The sequence below is a fragment of the Nicotiana tabacum genome, chromosome 7 (assembly GCF_000715075.1).
Source record: "Nicotiana tabacum cultivar K326 chromosome 7, ASM71507v2, whole genome shotgun sequence".
NCBI classification, from domain to species: domain Eukaryota; kingdom Viridiplantae; phylum Streptophyta; class Magnoliopsida; order Solanales; family Solanaceae; genus Nicotiana; species Nicotiana tabacum.
Window position 1 is genome coordinate 39,494,107 of NC_134086.1, and position 17,118 is coordinate 39,511,224.

The following is a 17,118-nucleotide window of genomic DNA, read 5'->3' on the forward strand; positions in this document are numbered from 1 at the left end:
TGATGCCTCGAGGATTGACCTTGGAGCGGTATTGATGCAGGACGGTAGGGTGATTGCCTACGCGTCTAGATAGTTGAAGGTACATGAGAAGAATTATCCTGTCTATGATCTCTAGTTAGCTGCCATTATTCACGCATTGAAGATCTGGCATCATTATTTGTATGGTGTTCCTTGTGAAATTTAAACTGATCATCAGAGTTTGCAGCACCTATTCAAGAAAAAGGATCTTAATTTGCGCCAGAGGAGGTGATTAGAGTTGCTGAAGGACTATGATATCACTATCTTGTATCACCCGGGCAAGGCCAATGTGGTGGCCGATTCTTTGAGTCGACGGGCGAAGAGTTTGGGGAGTTTGGCTTATCTACCAGCAGCGGAGAGGCCTATGGCGATGGATGTTCAGGCCTTAGCCAGCCAGTTTGTGAGATTGGATCTTTCGGAGCCCAGTAGGGTCCTAGCTTGTGTGGTCTCTCGGTCTTCCTTATTTGATTGTATCAGGGAGCGTCAGCATGATGAACCTCATTTGCTTGTCCTTAAGGACAAGGTTCTGCATGGTGATGCCAGAGATGTGAATATTGGTGATGACGGGGTATTGAGAATGCAGGGTCGGGTATGTGTACCAAATGTTGATGGGCTTTGGGAGTTGATTCTAGAGAAGGCCCATAGTTCGCGGTATTCCATTCATCCAAGTGCCGCGAAGATGTACCAGGAGTTAAGATAGCACTATTGGTGGAGGCGGATGAAGAAGGATATAGTTGGGTTTGTAGCTCGATGCCTCAATTGTCAACAGGTAAAGTATGAGCACCAGAGATCGGGTGGGTTGCTTCAGCAGATAGAGCTTCCGGAGTGGAAGTGGGAGAGGAACACCATGGACTTCGTAGTTGGATTCCCACGGACTTTGAAGAAGTTCGATGCCATTTGGGTGATTGTGGATCGACTGACCAAGTGTGCGCACTTCATTCCTATGTGTACTACTTATTCTTTGGAGCGGTTGGCGGAGATTTATATCCGGGAGATTGTCCGACTGCATGGTATTCCAGTTTCCATCATTTCAGACAGAGGTACTCATTTCACATCACAATTCTGGAGGGCCGTACAGCATGAGTTAGGTACTCGGGTGGAGTTAAGCACAACATTTTACCCCCAGATGGACGGACAGTCCGAGCGCACTATTCAGATTCTTAAGGATATGCTTCGTGTGTGTGTGTGATGGAGTTTGGAGGGTCTTGGGATCAGTTCTTGCCACTGGCGGAGTTTGCTTACAACAATAGTTATCAGTCCAGCATTCAGATGGCACCGTATTAGGCTTTGTATGGTAGGCGGTGTAGATCCCCGATGGGTTGGTTTGAGCCTGGTGAGGCTAGATTATTGGGCACAGACTTAGTTCAGGATGCTTTGGAGAAGGTTAAGGTGATTCGGGATAGACTCCGTACAGCCCAGTCCAGACAGAAGAGTTACACGGACCGGAAGGTTCGTAATGTTTCCTATATGGTTGGAGAGCGGGTTCTGCTTCGTGTTTCACCTATGAAGGGCATTATGAGGTTTGGGAAGAAAGGGAAGTTGAGTCTGAGGTTCATTGATCCCTTTGAGATATTGAGGCGTGTTGGGGAGGTTGCTTATGAGCTTGCCTTACCTCCTAGCTTGGAAGGAGTTCAGCTGGTATTTCATGTTTTGATGCTTCGGAAGTATCACGGCGATCCGTCACACGTGTTGGATTTCAGTTCAGTCCAGTTGGACAAGGATCTATCTTATATTGAGGAGCCAGTGGCAAAATTGGACAAGCAGGTTCGGAAGCTGAGGTCAAAGAACATTGCATCCGTGAAGGTTCAATGACGGGGTCAGCCGGTCGAGGAGGCGACTTGGGAGATCGAACAGGATATGCGCAACTGTTACCCTCATTTTTTCACTACTTCAGGTATGTATTTATGCTCGTTCGAGGACGAACGAATTAAGAGGGGGAGGATGTAACGACCTGGCCGGTTGTTTTAAGAATTTAACGCCCTGATCCTCTATTAACTGCATTCCCTGTGTTTGTTTCTGCTATTGTAAGTTGCCGGGAAGGTTCGCTTTGGATTTTGGAGTGTTTGGGACACTTAGTCCTTAAATGAGAGTTTAAGATTTTGAATTTGGACCATAGTCGGAGCAGTGTAAAGACGGCCTCGGAATGGAATTCTGTCGGTTTTGTTAGCTCCGTTGGATGATTTTGAGCTTAGGGGCGTGTTCAGATTGTGTTTTAGAGCTCCGTAGCTTATTTAGGCTTGAAATGCCGAAAGTTAAATTTTTTAAAGTTTCTGGTTCGATAGTGAGATTTTGATCTAGGGGTCGAAATGGAATTCCGAGAGTTGGAGTAGCTCCATAGTGTTGAATGTGGCGTGTGTGCAAAAATTTCAGGTCATTCGGACGAGTTTTGATAGACTTTTTGATCGAAAGCGGAATTCGGAAGACTTTAAAGTTTTTAGGCTTGAATCCATGGTTAATTCAATGTTTAGATGTTGTTTTTGGTGTTTTAAGGATTGGTATAAGTTTGGAAGGTGGTATATGATTTGCTCGTGCCTTTGGTTGTGGTCCCGAGGGCCACGGGGTGATTTCGGGTGGTTAACGGGTGATTTTGAGTTGAGTTTAGCAGCTGAAATAGTTTTGTTGCTGTCATAACCACACCTACGGCTAGGGGACTGCAGGTGCGGGCACGCAGGAGCGGATAGGAAGCCACAGATGCGGCCAAGAGAGGGGCAGGTTGGGATTACAGAAGCGAGGTCCTGGTCGCATCTGCGATTGAGCAGATGCGGGATTTCTTGCGCAGGTACGACCCTGGTGTTTTAAGTAAAGTTCGCAGGTGCACACCTCGGACAAAAGGAGCGGGTTCGCAAGTGCAATTATTTAACTGCAGGTGCGGTTTTGCCGGGGCAGAAACTATAAATTCCACCCTTCGCGATTTTTGACCATTTCTCTCAATTTTTCATTCGGGGTGAAGCTTTGGAGGAAATTTTCAAGGGAGATTTTTAGAGGAATTCATTGAGGTAAGGTCTTTGGTCCTTAAGCTCGTTATTATGGTGATTTTTATCATTGTAAGCATGAAATTTGAAGGAAAATCAGTGGTAAATTGAAGGTTAGGGCTTGGTTAATTAGAGAGCTTTGAGTGGTGATTTGAGGGACCATTTGAGGTCCGATTTTGGTACTTTTGGTATGACTGAACTCGTGAGAGTGTGAGGATTCCAAATTTATAAATTTTACCCGATTCCGAGACATGCGCCCGGGGGCATTTTTGTCATTTTTCCTAATTTTGCGTATTAGCTTAGAATTAATTAGTTGAATTAGTGACTTGGAGTTATATTTACATTATGCAATTACTTTAAATAAATTTGGGCCATTTGGAGTCGGATACTCCTGGCAAGAACGTGGTTTCGAGTTGATTGAGCTGGTTCGAGGTAAGTGGCTTGCCTAACCTTGTGTGGGGAAAACTCCCCTTAGGATTTGGTATTGTTGATATTTGAAATGCCTTGTACGTGAGGTGACGAGTGCGTACTTATGCTAATTGTTGAAAATCCTGTTTGCATTAAGTAACTATAACTGTATTTCTTTCCCTGTTTATACTACTTGTAATTTAAGTCTACTATTAGCTTAGGGAAACATGTCTAATTAACTTGATTGTCTTACTTGCTCAAACTACCTTAATTGAATTCTGTGCAGCATGCTAGGTTAGAAATACCTGTTTTACCTTTATATGAAATTTGGATTGAATTGAATATTCTTCGTGTTGCTGCTGTGTGTTTACTTTGGGACTACGGGACAGTATCCCGGGAGATCCCCATGCATGTTTACTTTGGGACTACAAATTTGTATTCCGGTAAATCCCCCTGCACATTTACATTGGAACTACGGGACCGCACCCGGTAGATTCCCCTAGTACTGAATATTTACATTTGGGACTACGGATCGGGATTCCGGTAGATCCCCGGGCACTATGAGTTGGACTACGGGACGACACCCAGGAGATCCACTGGATATTTGCATTTGGGGATTGCAGGACGGTATCCTGGGAGATCCCCGGTTGCTATTGCTGTGTGGAGTTATATTCCCTCTGTGTTTTTCTCCCTCTGTTGTAGTTGTTATTATTCTTATTACCCTGTGTTACTTCATACTGTTAGTACTTAATTATATTGTCATATTCTACACTGTTTTACCCTATTTTTCATCTAACCTCAGTAGGGCCCTGACTTTCCTCGTCACTACCCGACCGAGGTTAGGCTTGACACTTACTAAGTACTGTTGTGGTGTACTCATGCCCTTTCTGCGCATGTTTTTTATGTGCAGATCCAGGTCCTTCGGCTCAACCCTATTATCCTTGAGGCGAGGCGATTCTCCAGAGACTTTGAGGTATATCTGCCGCATCCGCAGACCGAGGAGTCCCTTTCCATTCTCTCTAGTAGTTATAGCCCTTCTGTATTCACTTTGATTTAGATATTTTGGAGTTAGAACACTATGTAATATCCTTAGCTTGTGATTTCATGAGATTCCGGGTTTTGGGAGTTATTTTTGTTTGAGAGTTTTTATTGTATATGCCGATCGACATCTTAAACGTTCTATTTATGTTTATTCTGCAGTTTTTAGTTGGTTTTATCTTTCATTTCCTTTTTTCGCAAATAGTTAGGCTTACCTAGTCGTAGAGACTAGGTGCCGTCACGACAGTTCACGGAGGGCGAACTGGAGTTGTGACATCTTTATTTTAATATGTATTGTTTCCAGTTGTATTCTTTTCTTATGACTTTTAGTGAAAATTATTTTAGGTTTATTCATGCTTTTATAATAATATAGATATAGATAGATATAGGAAAAAAGTCAAATGATATGTCAAATTTATTCGAACCTGGTCTCCTTTTAATGAGTTGAACCAACATTGCCCGTAGGGTGGACATTGCATTTGTTCTAGGAAATTTCACATGCTATAGCAAAATAATACATCATATTTATTATAAACCAAAACACTTTAAAATTTTTATTACTAATAGTCACTTTTTATATTCTATAGCAAAATACAAACATATACAATTGATCCCTCAACCCTCTCTCTTCTCCCTCAATTCTCTCTCCCTTTTTGCCTCTCTCTTCGGCAAGCCGCCGTCTTCTCCGGCGACTTACCGCCATGGCCAAATCTGTTCAAATTTCTGGCGACTTTGCTTCATATTTTTTTCTTCTCCGGAGACTTTGTTCCAGATTTTTAAAAGCTCAATCTGTAGCCATGGCCAAATCTGTTCTCCTACTCCCTCTTCGCTTCTACCATCCGGAGTCTACCATCTCCTTCGCGCCTCTGACTTTTACTTGATACAAATACTCTTCTTTGCTATTGAGTCATATTCAATGATACAAATACATTGTATTTCCTATAAATACACTCAAATATATTATATTCTATATAAATATATATTTTTTATCCCGTATTTATGTATTCCGAAGGTTATTTTTGTGGCAGATCCCTGTATTTTTTTATTTTTTTTATTTGAATACAACTGAATTAAATACAGTGTAAAAGCAACTACAAATGAATTTAGTGAATTGAATACAACCGAATATCATTGTTTTTATGATTTTTATTGTTTGAATACAGTCGAATTGAATACGGTGAATTGAATATAATGTAAAATAGTTAAGAATGAATACAGGTGAATTGAATATAATGTATACAGTCGAATTGAAGTATACACCTTATTTCTTGATTTTTTGTTGTTTGAATGCAACTAAATTTAATATAGTAAAATTGAATACAATGTAAAATATATAAGAATGCATATATCCGAATTAAATACAGTATATACAATCAAATAGATAAACTCTCATTTATTGTGCTTTCCGTTATTAAACAGTTGCAATCCCTATTTTTTAAGCGGATTACCTCACTATATTTATAATTATAGTCACACGAATACATAAAATACATAATTAAATAGATATAATCCCTATTTTTTAGGCGGATTACCTCAATGGATTAATAAATACAGTCGCATGAATACATGGAATACATAACTAAACAGCTGCAATCCCTATATTTAGGTAGATTACCTCAATGTATTTATAAATACAGTCGCACGAATACATGGAATACAACATAGTAGCAACGAAATTTTTAGCTATACCCAGTAAATATGGAGATTGTAGCTATAGCACGTTAATAGCCACTTAACTATAGTGATTTCTGAAAATTCCTCTTTGTTCTAAGTAGGGTTAACTTTTAAATAATTATGTAATATTTTTTCAAATGCAAATCGAATATACCTATATGTATAATATAATTTTCTGATGAAGTGGGTTAATATAAAGCCATTTGATATCATGTAGGTCCGCTCCTTCGCATAATCACTTAAATAGCTGTTCGCTCAATCACTTGAACTAAAAAATCTATATATACCGGCTAGAAAAAATAAATGATAAATCCAGCTGGATATTTATATAAAAATTTCAAATTAATTCGATCAAATATTTGTTAAGGCGTGTAACTCGATAAGTAAAGTAAGTCGATATACATAGATTGTTTTGTCATTCACTGCTCGTTTGGTTGGATGGACTATTGACATAATCATGGTATAAGATTTGATTTTAATTTATTCAACGTTTGATTTGTCTTTTAAATTATGTATAGCTAATCTTGGTGTAATCTACTACACCAATTGATGTACCATTTTATACCAATATCATATGGTATAACAATATCATGGTTAAGTTGTACATGGATATAGTATTTAAAATGTCAAAACTATCCTTGTGATCTCCTCAAATTCTTTTCCAAACACTTGTACAAATTTAAATTAAATATAAGTTTAAGTTATTACACTATACATTTAATTTTTAATATAATGAACTAAACACTTGATAAAAATAATTGCTATATTACGATCTCTGCATAACTATGATAATCAAAAGTAGTAAAAGTGTAAAACTACGAAAACTAGAAAGTAAGGGGTCTTCCTGTAATTTAATGAGTAAGAAGTTGGTGGTCTCAAACGTAAATATCATCAGCTAAAATCGCACTTCTCGCGTTAGCTCTCTCTCCCTTTCTCTCAAGCACATAAGCACTCCGACGGCTACCGTACACCGTATCACTCCACTCCGGTGAGTCCATCGTCCGTCCGCTGGATACGGCGGAGCTGGTCTTTTCTTTCTTCGATTTCATTTGCAAGAAATTCAATTTTGTTTTATTTTATTTTTTACCGCTGTAATATTTTTATATTCATTTACAAGTGCAAATATCTGAGATGCATATATGTAATGTTAATATTATTTTTCTAGTTCTTATTCGTTATAATTCGTCGAAAATGATTAGTCTGTGGGAATATAAAGTATAGTAAAGTGAGATTTTTGAGATTAGGGTTTTAGGAGTGTTTGCATTGGTAATAATCTAAAGCTTAAGCTATCTCGCTTATTGGGATATGCTAAGTTTGTATATTCAAAGTTTGAAGCATTTACTTTAATTGATTTGTTTGTGAGTTGCTTTGTCTTTGGCTTGCTATGCTAATTGGAAAGCAAAAGGAGTTCCACTTTTTCTTGTAAATGGATGTGAATTAGGAAGGAAATGAGGTCTAATAGATGAATCATCAGCGGTAATGATTGCTTTGATCTGTTAACGACAATGTGCCCCCAGGCTTAGTTCAAGTGCCAAAGGTTGAAGAACTTGTGATTTAGATCGTAGGTTCGAGTCGGGGCCAATGCGAACTAAGCCTGCTACTTAACTGAAGAAGAATAGAGGGGCGGGCCCATTATCGCCAGTTTTGAAGGCTGTGGTTGGTCCTAAGGGTTGGCCCCCTAACGGATTTCTCTGTCAAAAAAATAAAAATAAAAATAAAACAATTTCTCTAACGGGAATGCAATTTTGTGTTTAGAAATGCGAATGGTTTTTTCTTTTGTTTGCAATTTTGCATTGGGTAATAGAAAGAGTTCCGTGATTTGGTACGCTTGCTTCTATTCCCAATGGAAGCACAAAAAGAAAGGAGAGAAAAAACAAGAGGGGGGGCTCTTTTCTAACTTCTGTTTTTGAGTGGTTTCTTTGTTCTCTAATTTAGTTTGAAAGAAAGAAAAAAAACCTTCCTTAGTATATGTTGCACTTCGCAATTCTAGCATGTCTCTATGTCCCACTGCCATGCCATCACCTATCAATTGGGCATGTTTGCCAAAACTTGTAACTAAGCTCTGTTGACTCTTAGAGCTCCTTCTATTACTGCTTTGAGGTGTTGGAAACTATTGATTGATTGCTCTCCAATTGGAGTGTGTTGTTTGGAGATTACTCTTTTATTGATAAGGTTCTACTATTTTTATAACTATGGTGTCCGGGTCAGCTTGTGTACACATCGACTAATTCTACCAGGTACCTGCTACTCTCACCAACACAAGTACCGGATAACTATATCTATCAAGGCTTGGACAAATGGGAAGAAGCCTGCCTAATATTTTTGTCTCGCTAGGGTTTGAACCTGAGACCTCATGGTTACCAATCCACTTCATTGACCACCAAGCCACACCCTTGGGTGCTACCCTTTCTACATATAAGGGAGAAACAAAACTTTCTGTAAGAGCTTTGAGGAATATAGGAATGATATTCTTCTTGGTCTAACAAAAGTATTATTCTTGATCAAGGTCGCTTACATGTGATTCTATGCCTTGAGTTTGTTAGTAGACTGCTTGATTTTCTCTCTTAAGTCACCTGCAATTATGTGGATGACTTTCTTTTTCTCTGATCCAAATTCCAGACTCAAAAATTACTGATCTCTGAATTTATCAAAGAGCATCCAAAATGTCTAGAAAAGGACTGATGGAGCAGGACCTAAGCAAGTTGGATGTAGCACAGCTGCATCCACTTTCACCTGAAGTCATTTCTCGTCAGGCTACAATAAACATAGGTAAACTAATGATTGTTGAAGATATTATCTATTTTGCATTCCCTTATTCTGTATATTGGAGTGCAGTGGTATTCTGGTTTTTGTCTTTTTTTAACTATCTTTTTCTGGACACACTTTTATACGTTATTGGAGTTGGTGTTGAAATTTTATTCCTTTTTCTAGGTACCATTGGCCATGTGGCTCATGGAAAGTCAACAGTTGTAAAGGCTATATCTGGTGTGCAGGTATATCTTTATTTCAGAGTTTTATTGGCGTTCAATTTAAGTGTAGACCAACTTAAGTGTAGACAGTTTTTCCCTTTAGTTCATAAGACTCCTGTTGGATGTGACTTGTGAGCTCGTCCCTTTTCATCTGCTTCTTAGTTGAATACAAATCATATGTCGATTTAATAAAACATGATAGCATCTCTTAATTGTAGATAACCTATTACGAGTATAACTGGTTGATGTTGAATATTGCCAAGTTAATAATGTTTCTTTTTCTACATTTATGTAGTTCATCAAATTCTGGTAAAAACAATTCGTTAGTAGGGTTTCTCATTTTCTTCTGTTTCCCTTTTATCTTTGTTTCTGTCATTGTGAAGAAATAAACTCAATGTGTTGTTTCTTCATTTAGCATGGTAAAGTATACCATATAGCTTAAATTGCTGCATGAGATGGATCCTCTTTTAGTAATGGGAACTTAGGCTAGATGAATCAACTTTTGAGATCCTTGATGATGTTCTTGTTTTTGTGGCTTGTTCATCCTAGTGATTTGTTTGAAATGGTGATCTTCAAGTCCTTAGTTCTATCTAATCTTCCTCTTACTGCTTGCATTCTTAGTAGTACCATATGTATTCGTAGTGTTGTTTCTTGATTTAGCATGGTAAAGCATACCATATAGCTTAAATTGCTGCATGAGATGGATCCTCTTTTAGTAATGGGAACTTAGGCTAGATGAATCAACTTTTGAGATCCTTGATGATGTTCTTGTTTTTGTGGCTTGTTCATCCTAGTGATTGGTTTGAAATGGTGATCTTCAAGTCCTTAGTTCTATCTAATCTTCCTCTTACAGCTTGCATTCTTTGTAGTACCATATGTATGCTTAAAGGGTAGTAACAACAGTTTTTATAAATAGAATAATGTTTTACACATATTTGAAAACGCTAAGAACATGTTGCATTTGGGTGGTTGGTTCTTTGCTATGGAAAGGCAAAGAATTTTCTGTCAAGGCATGTTATTAATTTGTTGCTGAATATGGGAGGAAATCATGAAAACTGGCCATATATGATAATCAGGATGGGTATTGCTCCTCCAAGAGTTGTCTGTTTTACTTGAGAATGCAACTCATGGTGCTTGCCTTATTCAGGAGCTTATTATTTTACAGTAGATGCTTCTTATGTGTAGAAGTTTATTTTGGTATAATCAGTCATCAGATATGGGAAGTATTCTCTACTGGGATGCGGTACCTAGCTGCATTTTCTTGAACATCCGGCTAGAGAGAAATGATTGATGATTTTCTGGAAAATTGAGCACATCTCTTATATAAAACTAGATGTTTGAAGAGTCTTCGTATGTGTTATAGGAAAATGATTATATCATATAGTTTCACTGTTAGATCTATTGCGTTCCTTCAATATCTAGAAGGAAGAAATCTTCTCTTTTGCACTCTCTTTGTACTTTCTTTGTACTCATTAATAAAATTCATACCTTCTCATTAAAAAAAGGCCTTTGCGCAGTGTCATACTCTATTTTACTTGAAAATAACAATTAATTATTCCCCTAAATTCTGCAGACTGTTCGTTTTAAGAATGAGCTAGAGCGTAATATTACAATTAAGCTTGGGTATGCTAATGCGAAGATATACAAATGTGAAGATGAGCGCTGTCCTAGACCCATGTGCTACAAGTAAGCTCTTGAATTTTTGGGAAAATTGTTCTTTTGCTTCATCTGGTTTGTTGTGAGTTGACAGAAATCTTTTCAGGGCATATGGAAGTGGAAAAGAAGACAGTCCCATGTGTGATGTCCCTGGTTTTGAGACCTGCAGGATGAAATTGCTGAGACATGTGTCTTTTGTTGATTGTCCTGTAAGTATCTAACTTGCCAATCTACTGTTCAATCTTGCTCGTATTCTTAAGTTAATCTACAAGGTGATAAACATTTGTTGTATAATTGCATTTTGAGATGAATATACCATAGAATATCTTAGCTATCGTGATTCTGGAATAAAACCAAAATGGAAGTGTCAAAAAAGTCTTTCGGTGGATCATTAGTGCTTTGTTTGTAGGGAGCTTCAGCTGTGCTGCCAATGCTTGATTGTTCATGCAGTGAGAGCTCAAGTTCCTACTTGATCTGACTTGCATTTTGAAGAAGTCTAAGAATTCCGAGATTCTTCCTATTTAGGGAGCAAGTTTTTATTTGGCTGATTTTATTTAAAGAATCATTGGTGAAGCCCATCTTAGCACCTTGAGCCCTTCAAGTTTCGAAGGTGCTTATTGTATTGTCGCTTTGACTGAAAATCCCTGCATATATTTGATGGCTTTGGGCTTTGAGTACTGAGCCTATGCGATTTGTCAACATAAAGTTGAGTTTATCCTCACTTGCCCATGTTTAGATACTATCCTCTTTAAGCATAAGGATTTAGGCCAATGACTTGCTTCCATATCATTAAATAAAAGGCAAAATTTTCATAGAAGGGAATCCATATTTTTGTTGCACATTACCATTGCTGCATTAAAGTAATCATAGTGAAGATGTCTAAGCATCTCCCTGCCATCTCATGCTGTATCTTGCAACTTCTTGATATATAATTATCTTCCTTTAGTAGTTGTGTATTTTCATCCACTTCTGCTGTGTCTTCACTGTTCATTTCTGAGTGGACATTTTTAGTACAACAAAAGACTTGATTGAAATTGTAAAGGTGTAAAAATTTCCCCTACATTTGGTATCATGTCAGTTCTTTAGTTCATCGTATGATTAAATTTAATTGTCTATAAGCCATATATTATTTTTAGCGAGTATGCATTTATACTATGTTTTTTGATGCAGGGTCATGATATTCTCATGGCTACCATGCTTAATGGAGCTGCCATTATGGATGGAGCATTACTTCTAATTGCAGCCAATGAGAGCTGTCCCCAACCTCAGACTTCTGAACATTTAGCTGCTGTTGAAATTATGCGCCTCCAACATATAATAATTCTTCAAAATAAAGTTGATCTTGTTCAGGAAAATGTTGCCATCAATCAGCATGAAGCTATTCAGAAATTTATTCAGGTTAGTGGTATATGCTATTGGTTAGCCTCGCGCCGTCTCTATGCTTGATATGTGAAGCTATATCATGATACTGTACTTCAACACTATTTTCAGGGAACTGTAGCAGATGGTGCTCCAGTTGTACCAATCTCCGCTCAGCTGAAGTATAACATTGATGTTGTCGCTGAATATATTGTGAAAAAGATTCCCATTCCTGTGAGGGATTTCACTTCACCACCAAATATGATCGTTATTCGGTCGTTTGATGTTAATAAACCTGGTTTTGAAGTTGATGACATCAGAGGTGGCGTTGCTGGTGGCAGTATTTTAAAGGTATCTTTCTTGTTTCCCTAAACTAGCTATTTGCTACAGCTTGCAGTATCTTTTTGCCATAAGAACTTTGTGTTCGACCCAACAGACTCTTGTTTTCATCATTTTACTGTAGTTTGGTGCTTGTTTTGACCTGGACACGAAGAAAATCTCATTGCAGGGTTTACATATTTGAGTCAGTAGTTGAATTCTTTGTGCAGGGTGTGTTGAAGGTAAATCAATTGATCGAGGTTCGTCCAGGTATTGTTGTCAAGGATGAGAGTGGCAACATTAAATGTACCCCCATATATTCAAGAATCGTGTCATTGTTTGCTGAGCAAAATGAACTACAATTTGCTGTACCTGGAGGCCTAATTGGAGTTGGAACAACCATGGATCCTACGCTGACACGTGCTGATCGATTGGTGGGTCAGGTTCTTGGGGAGGTTGGGTCACTTCCTGAAGTTTTTGTCGAACTAGAGGTAAATTGCTTGTTCCAAACACTTCAGAAGCCTATGGAACAACTAAAAATTACCTTTGTATACAAGTTTGTAACGGTTATTTGTTCTAAAGAATTATCATATCCTTTTTCTAATTTATTGTTTTTGAATTAACTATAGTTTATTAGGCTTGCTTGTTAGCTCCAATTAATTGTTTAAGGCCCACACACTTGCATATCCTTAATTGAATCTGGTGTTACTCCTTTGAATTGCAGGTGAATTTCTTTTTGCTCCGCCGTCTTTTGGGTGTGAGGACAAAGGACTCGGAAAGACAGGGTAAAGTTTCCAAGTTGGCAAAGGGAGAAATCCTTATGTTAAATATAGGTTCTATGTCAACTGGGGCTCGAGTGGTTGCTGTTAAAAATGTGTTCGCGAAACTGCAGTTGACGTCCCCAGTGTGTACAAGCAAAGGTGAAAAAATTGCTCTTAGCCGGAGAATTGAAAAGCACTGGCGTCTTATTGGTTGGGGCCAAATCCAAGCTGGTATTACTCTTGACGTTCCACCGTGCCCCGTCTAAGTGAGTCGGATTACACAATCAATTACTAAAAGGACAGATAAAGTAGTGAAACAACATAAGACGGTATTAGATGTGGGAAGGCAAGCAGTTGCTGGGAACAATCTTTGCTAGGTGGAGGAGAAAACATTATTTGGAATTTTCGATACTTTATAATCTGCGATATTTTACATTTCCTACTGAAGACATGTTTCTTTCCCCCTCTTTTTCCATGCCTTGTTCGAGTGGTTGTACCTTGTAATTCATTAGGTCGGGTTGATAGTAAAATGAGTTCTATTGGAGATATTGAGCTTGCGGCAGATTTTGAACCAACTTGTATTGTCCGTTCAAGTTTATGGACTAAAGTTTTTTAGCATGTCTGCCACCAAATGCAGAGACTTGCTTAGGCAATTTTGGTTCGTGCCATTGATTATGGGCAGAATACATCGACGCCCCTTAAAGTTGTCCTTACTTTTCGCTTAGACATTCTATCTTTAAGTTTGTTCCATCTGAACACTCCAATTACAACTTAAATGTGTCATTTGGACACAAAATTCAGAGACACCCAAACACAGAAGGTGCGTGTATTTCACACACCGAAGTGACGAATATGATGAGGACACGTGGATTTAACTTAACCCCACTCGTCGTCGTCTTCCCAACTACCCCTCACCGGAAAAATTAATTTTCGGCCATTTTCCCCCCCAAAACGCAGCAGAAAACGAACACAGAGCAGAAGGAATACATTACTAATAAAATCATTTACAAACAAACAAGAGCAGCAAACGAAGGGAAAACACCAATGAATAACCAATTTAGATCCAACGTAAATGAACAAAAAATGGGGCTTAGTCATAACAACAAATGAACAGAAGCATGAAGGTTGCCGGAAACACCAAAATTCCACTAAACCACAAAGTCGTCGGAAAACAAAATTCCGAGCTGATTAAATAATGGTGGAGTTTCACCATATGTTTTTAGATCTATAATCTGTAGACAAAAATAAAAAGAAAAAACGAGGAGAAGACGACACCGACGTATAAGGGTCACCAAAACTTGTTATTTCCTGCCAGATCTGCTCGAATCTTGCCGCATCTGGTTAAGATTAATATTCAAGTCACAAAATTTAATTGTTAGAGCAAAAAGCGAAACTTCGTCGGGAAAAATAAAGTTTCGTCGAACGAGTGGAAATGAGAGGGCTCTTGCCACTGTTCCTGTTCGTGCCATCCTGTGGTTGCTCACATGGTGGAAGATAAATAGAAAAGATGAGGTTGGCAGCTAGCGGCGCTGCTACTTTTTCGGCTAGAATTGCAGCGCCAATCAGATCTTAAAATTGAGAAGGAAAATGAAAAGTTTATGATGGTGGCCAGATTTAAAGGTGGTAGTGGAGGTGTGCACAGATCTAAAGGAGGATACAGTAGTAATTAGCATGAACAAATCTAAAAACAATTTGGGTTAAGAAGATGACCGGAAAATTTTCCAGCATAAGCTATACATTTTCCGATAAGAAGTGTGCGGAGATTGTTTTTTTGAATGATTTCACACACTTGAAGAATATGAGAAACACTTGCCATGTCAGCATATTGTGTCTAAATGACACATTTAAGCTGTAATTGAAGTGTTCAAATGAACGGAATTAAGATGGAGTGTAAGTGAAAAGTGTAGTGCTGCCATGTCAGCATATTGTGTCTAAATGACACATTTAAGCTGTAATTGAACTGTTCAAATGAACTGAATTAAGATTGAATGTGTAAGTAAAAAGTGTACACAACTTATGTATTCTGCCTTGATTATAGTACACTATCTTCTTCGTCTACAAAGTACCTAAGTTATTGAGTAACCGCAAATTGTCCATGACACGGTCGATCATTAGCCTTATCATAAAATGTCCTAAAGTTATGGCTAATAATTTTTTTGAACTTAAAAGTGTCGACGGTGGTGGACTGGTGGTATACAAGTGGACGATTGCAGAATATTTTAGACCACCACTATAAAATCGGAAAAAAAAATTGATTTCGGGATGTCTATTAAATTGTACTGATGTCGGAACTAAGACTATGGTCGTGGATCATTTGGACTCTGATTTGGAGCGGAGGGGCGTTCGGTGCTGGAAGTTGGTTTAAGTTGCTCCAAGCTGCTAAATGACCAATTTGCTTTTTTATTTTGGTCTGAAATAAGTGTCAATTTATATAATCAAGAAAAAATTGAATTTGTTTTTCTAAAATTATCCTTATGTGTGTATTACTAAAAGGTCATTTACTCCTCACATTTGAGAAGAGAAGTAAGTGCTACTATAATTATGGTGCAACATTTAATGAAGGGTAGTTTAGTCACACTAACTATTTTTGTTTAGAATTTACTATTTCCTTAAGACAAAATTACACAATAATGCATTTCATTAGTGAACCTTGCACTATTTTAGCCCAATTACAAGTTTGCAAATGTGTAGCCAAATATCAATAAGACCTTTTCTTTTAGACAAAATTACACAATAATGCATTTCATAAGTGGACCTTGCACTATTTTAGCTCAGTTACAAGTTTGCAAATGTGTAGCCAAATATCAATAAGACCTTTTCTTTTACCATTTCCTTTAACTATAACAACTTGATCTTTTTTTTCATCACCTACCTACCGTATTGTAGCTCTCTCCTCATTTTCACCCATAAATATTTAATTTAATTAATAAAAAAGTATCATATGCAAACAAAAATCAGTTCCCTATTTTTAGTGTAACCATTGATCGAGACACTCAGTCAACACTCATTCATGCCTTCTCCCATAACCAATATTTCTCCGAACTGTTTTTTTTGTTTTCTTATTTGTGTATCTTTAGGCGTGAAATATCCGTGAGTTTTTATTCTCTTTTTTCTCTAAGTTTATACATACCTATCATAACTACAAAACGCAAAATCAAACGCGAAAAACCTATTTATACAATATTATACATTATTATACAATGTTACACACTTTTATACAAAGAGGTACATTATGTATATAGTTGTATAAAAGTATATAAAGATGTATAATCACAGTAGTAAAAATATTCGTGATACAGTATGTATATAGGTGTAGAAGAAGAATGAGAAGAAGAAGAAGGAGGAGGAGGAGGAGGAGGAGGAGGAGGAGAAGAAGAAGAAAATATGAGAAATTTACTAAATACATGTAAATAATGTATCAACCTTGTATAAAATAGTGTATAAGAGGTGTTTATACACTTTATATACTATTTATACAATATTATACAAATAAATCCTATCAATGGAGCTTCACTGGTTCTTCTTCTTCCTTGGGCATCCTCTGAAATTTAACTCAAATCCGGCATAAATCTACTCCAAATCACTTGAAATTTAAGTTTTGAACTCATGTTGATAATTCCAATCAATTGGGCCAACACCCATTCCAAACAACTAACAAATCAGAAAACCCATTCTGAAATCGAATTTTTGAACCATAAGTGACAAAATTAAAGAATAATGCACTTCATAAGAGATTATCATCTTTGAATCTGGAAGAAATATTGAAGGAGAAGAACAATGGTAGAAAAATTTTGGGGTGCAAAGGTGTGACATGGGAAGAAGATGAACGAAGAAAAAAAAGGTGGGCAAACTAATGAAAAGTAATTTTCAGGTTATGTATAACCTGGGCTACACTGGGTAAGGGCTCCAAACGTGGACCATTTTCTGATGGGTTGTTGGGCCAAG

At 37.6% G+C, this 17,118-nt stretch overlaps 1 protein-coding gene across 1 annotated transcript; it reads left to right on the forward strand.

The window, feature by feature from the left end:
• The first annotated feature begins 6,963 nt into the window (after window positions 1-6,963).
• LOC107768991 (eukaryotic translation initiation factor 2 subunit gamma-like) lies at window positions 6,964-13,748 on the forward strand. Its single transcript, XM_016588163.2, has 9 exons — window positions 6,964-7,098; window positions 8,730-8,879; window positions 9,042-9,103; window positions 10,653-10,765; window positions 10,842-10,944; window positions 11,906-12,133; window positions 12,227-12,445; window positions 12,643-12,903; window positions 13,137-13,748. Exons 2-9 carry the CDS (start codon window positions 8,774-8,776, stop codon window positions 13,437-13,439), a joined length of 1,395 nt encoding a protein of 464 aa, XP_016443649.2. The 5' UTR covers window positions 6,964-7,098; window positions 8,730-8,773; the 3' UTR covers window positions 13,440-13,748.
• Window positions 13,749-17,118: the final 3,370 nt, after the last annotated feature.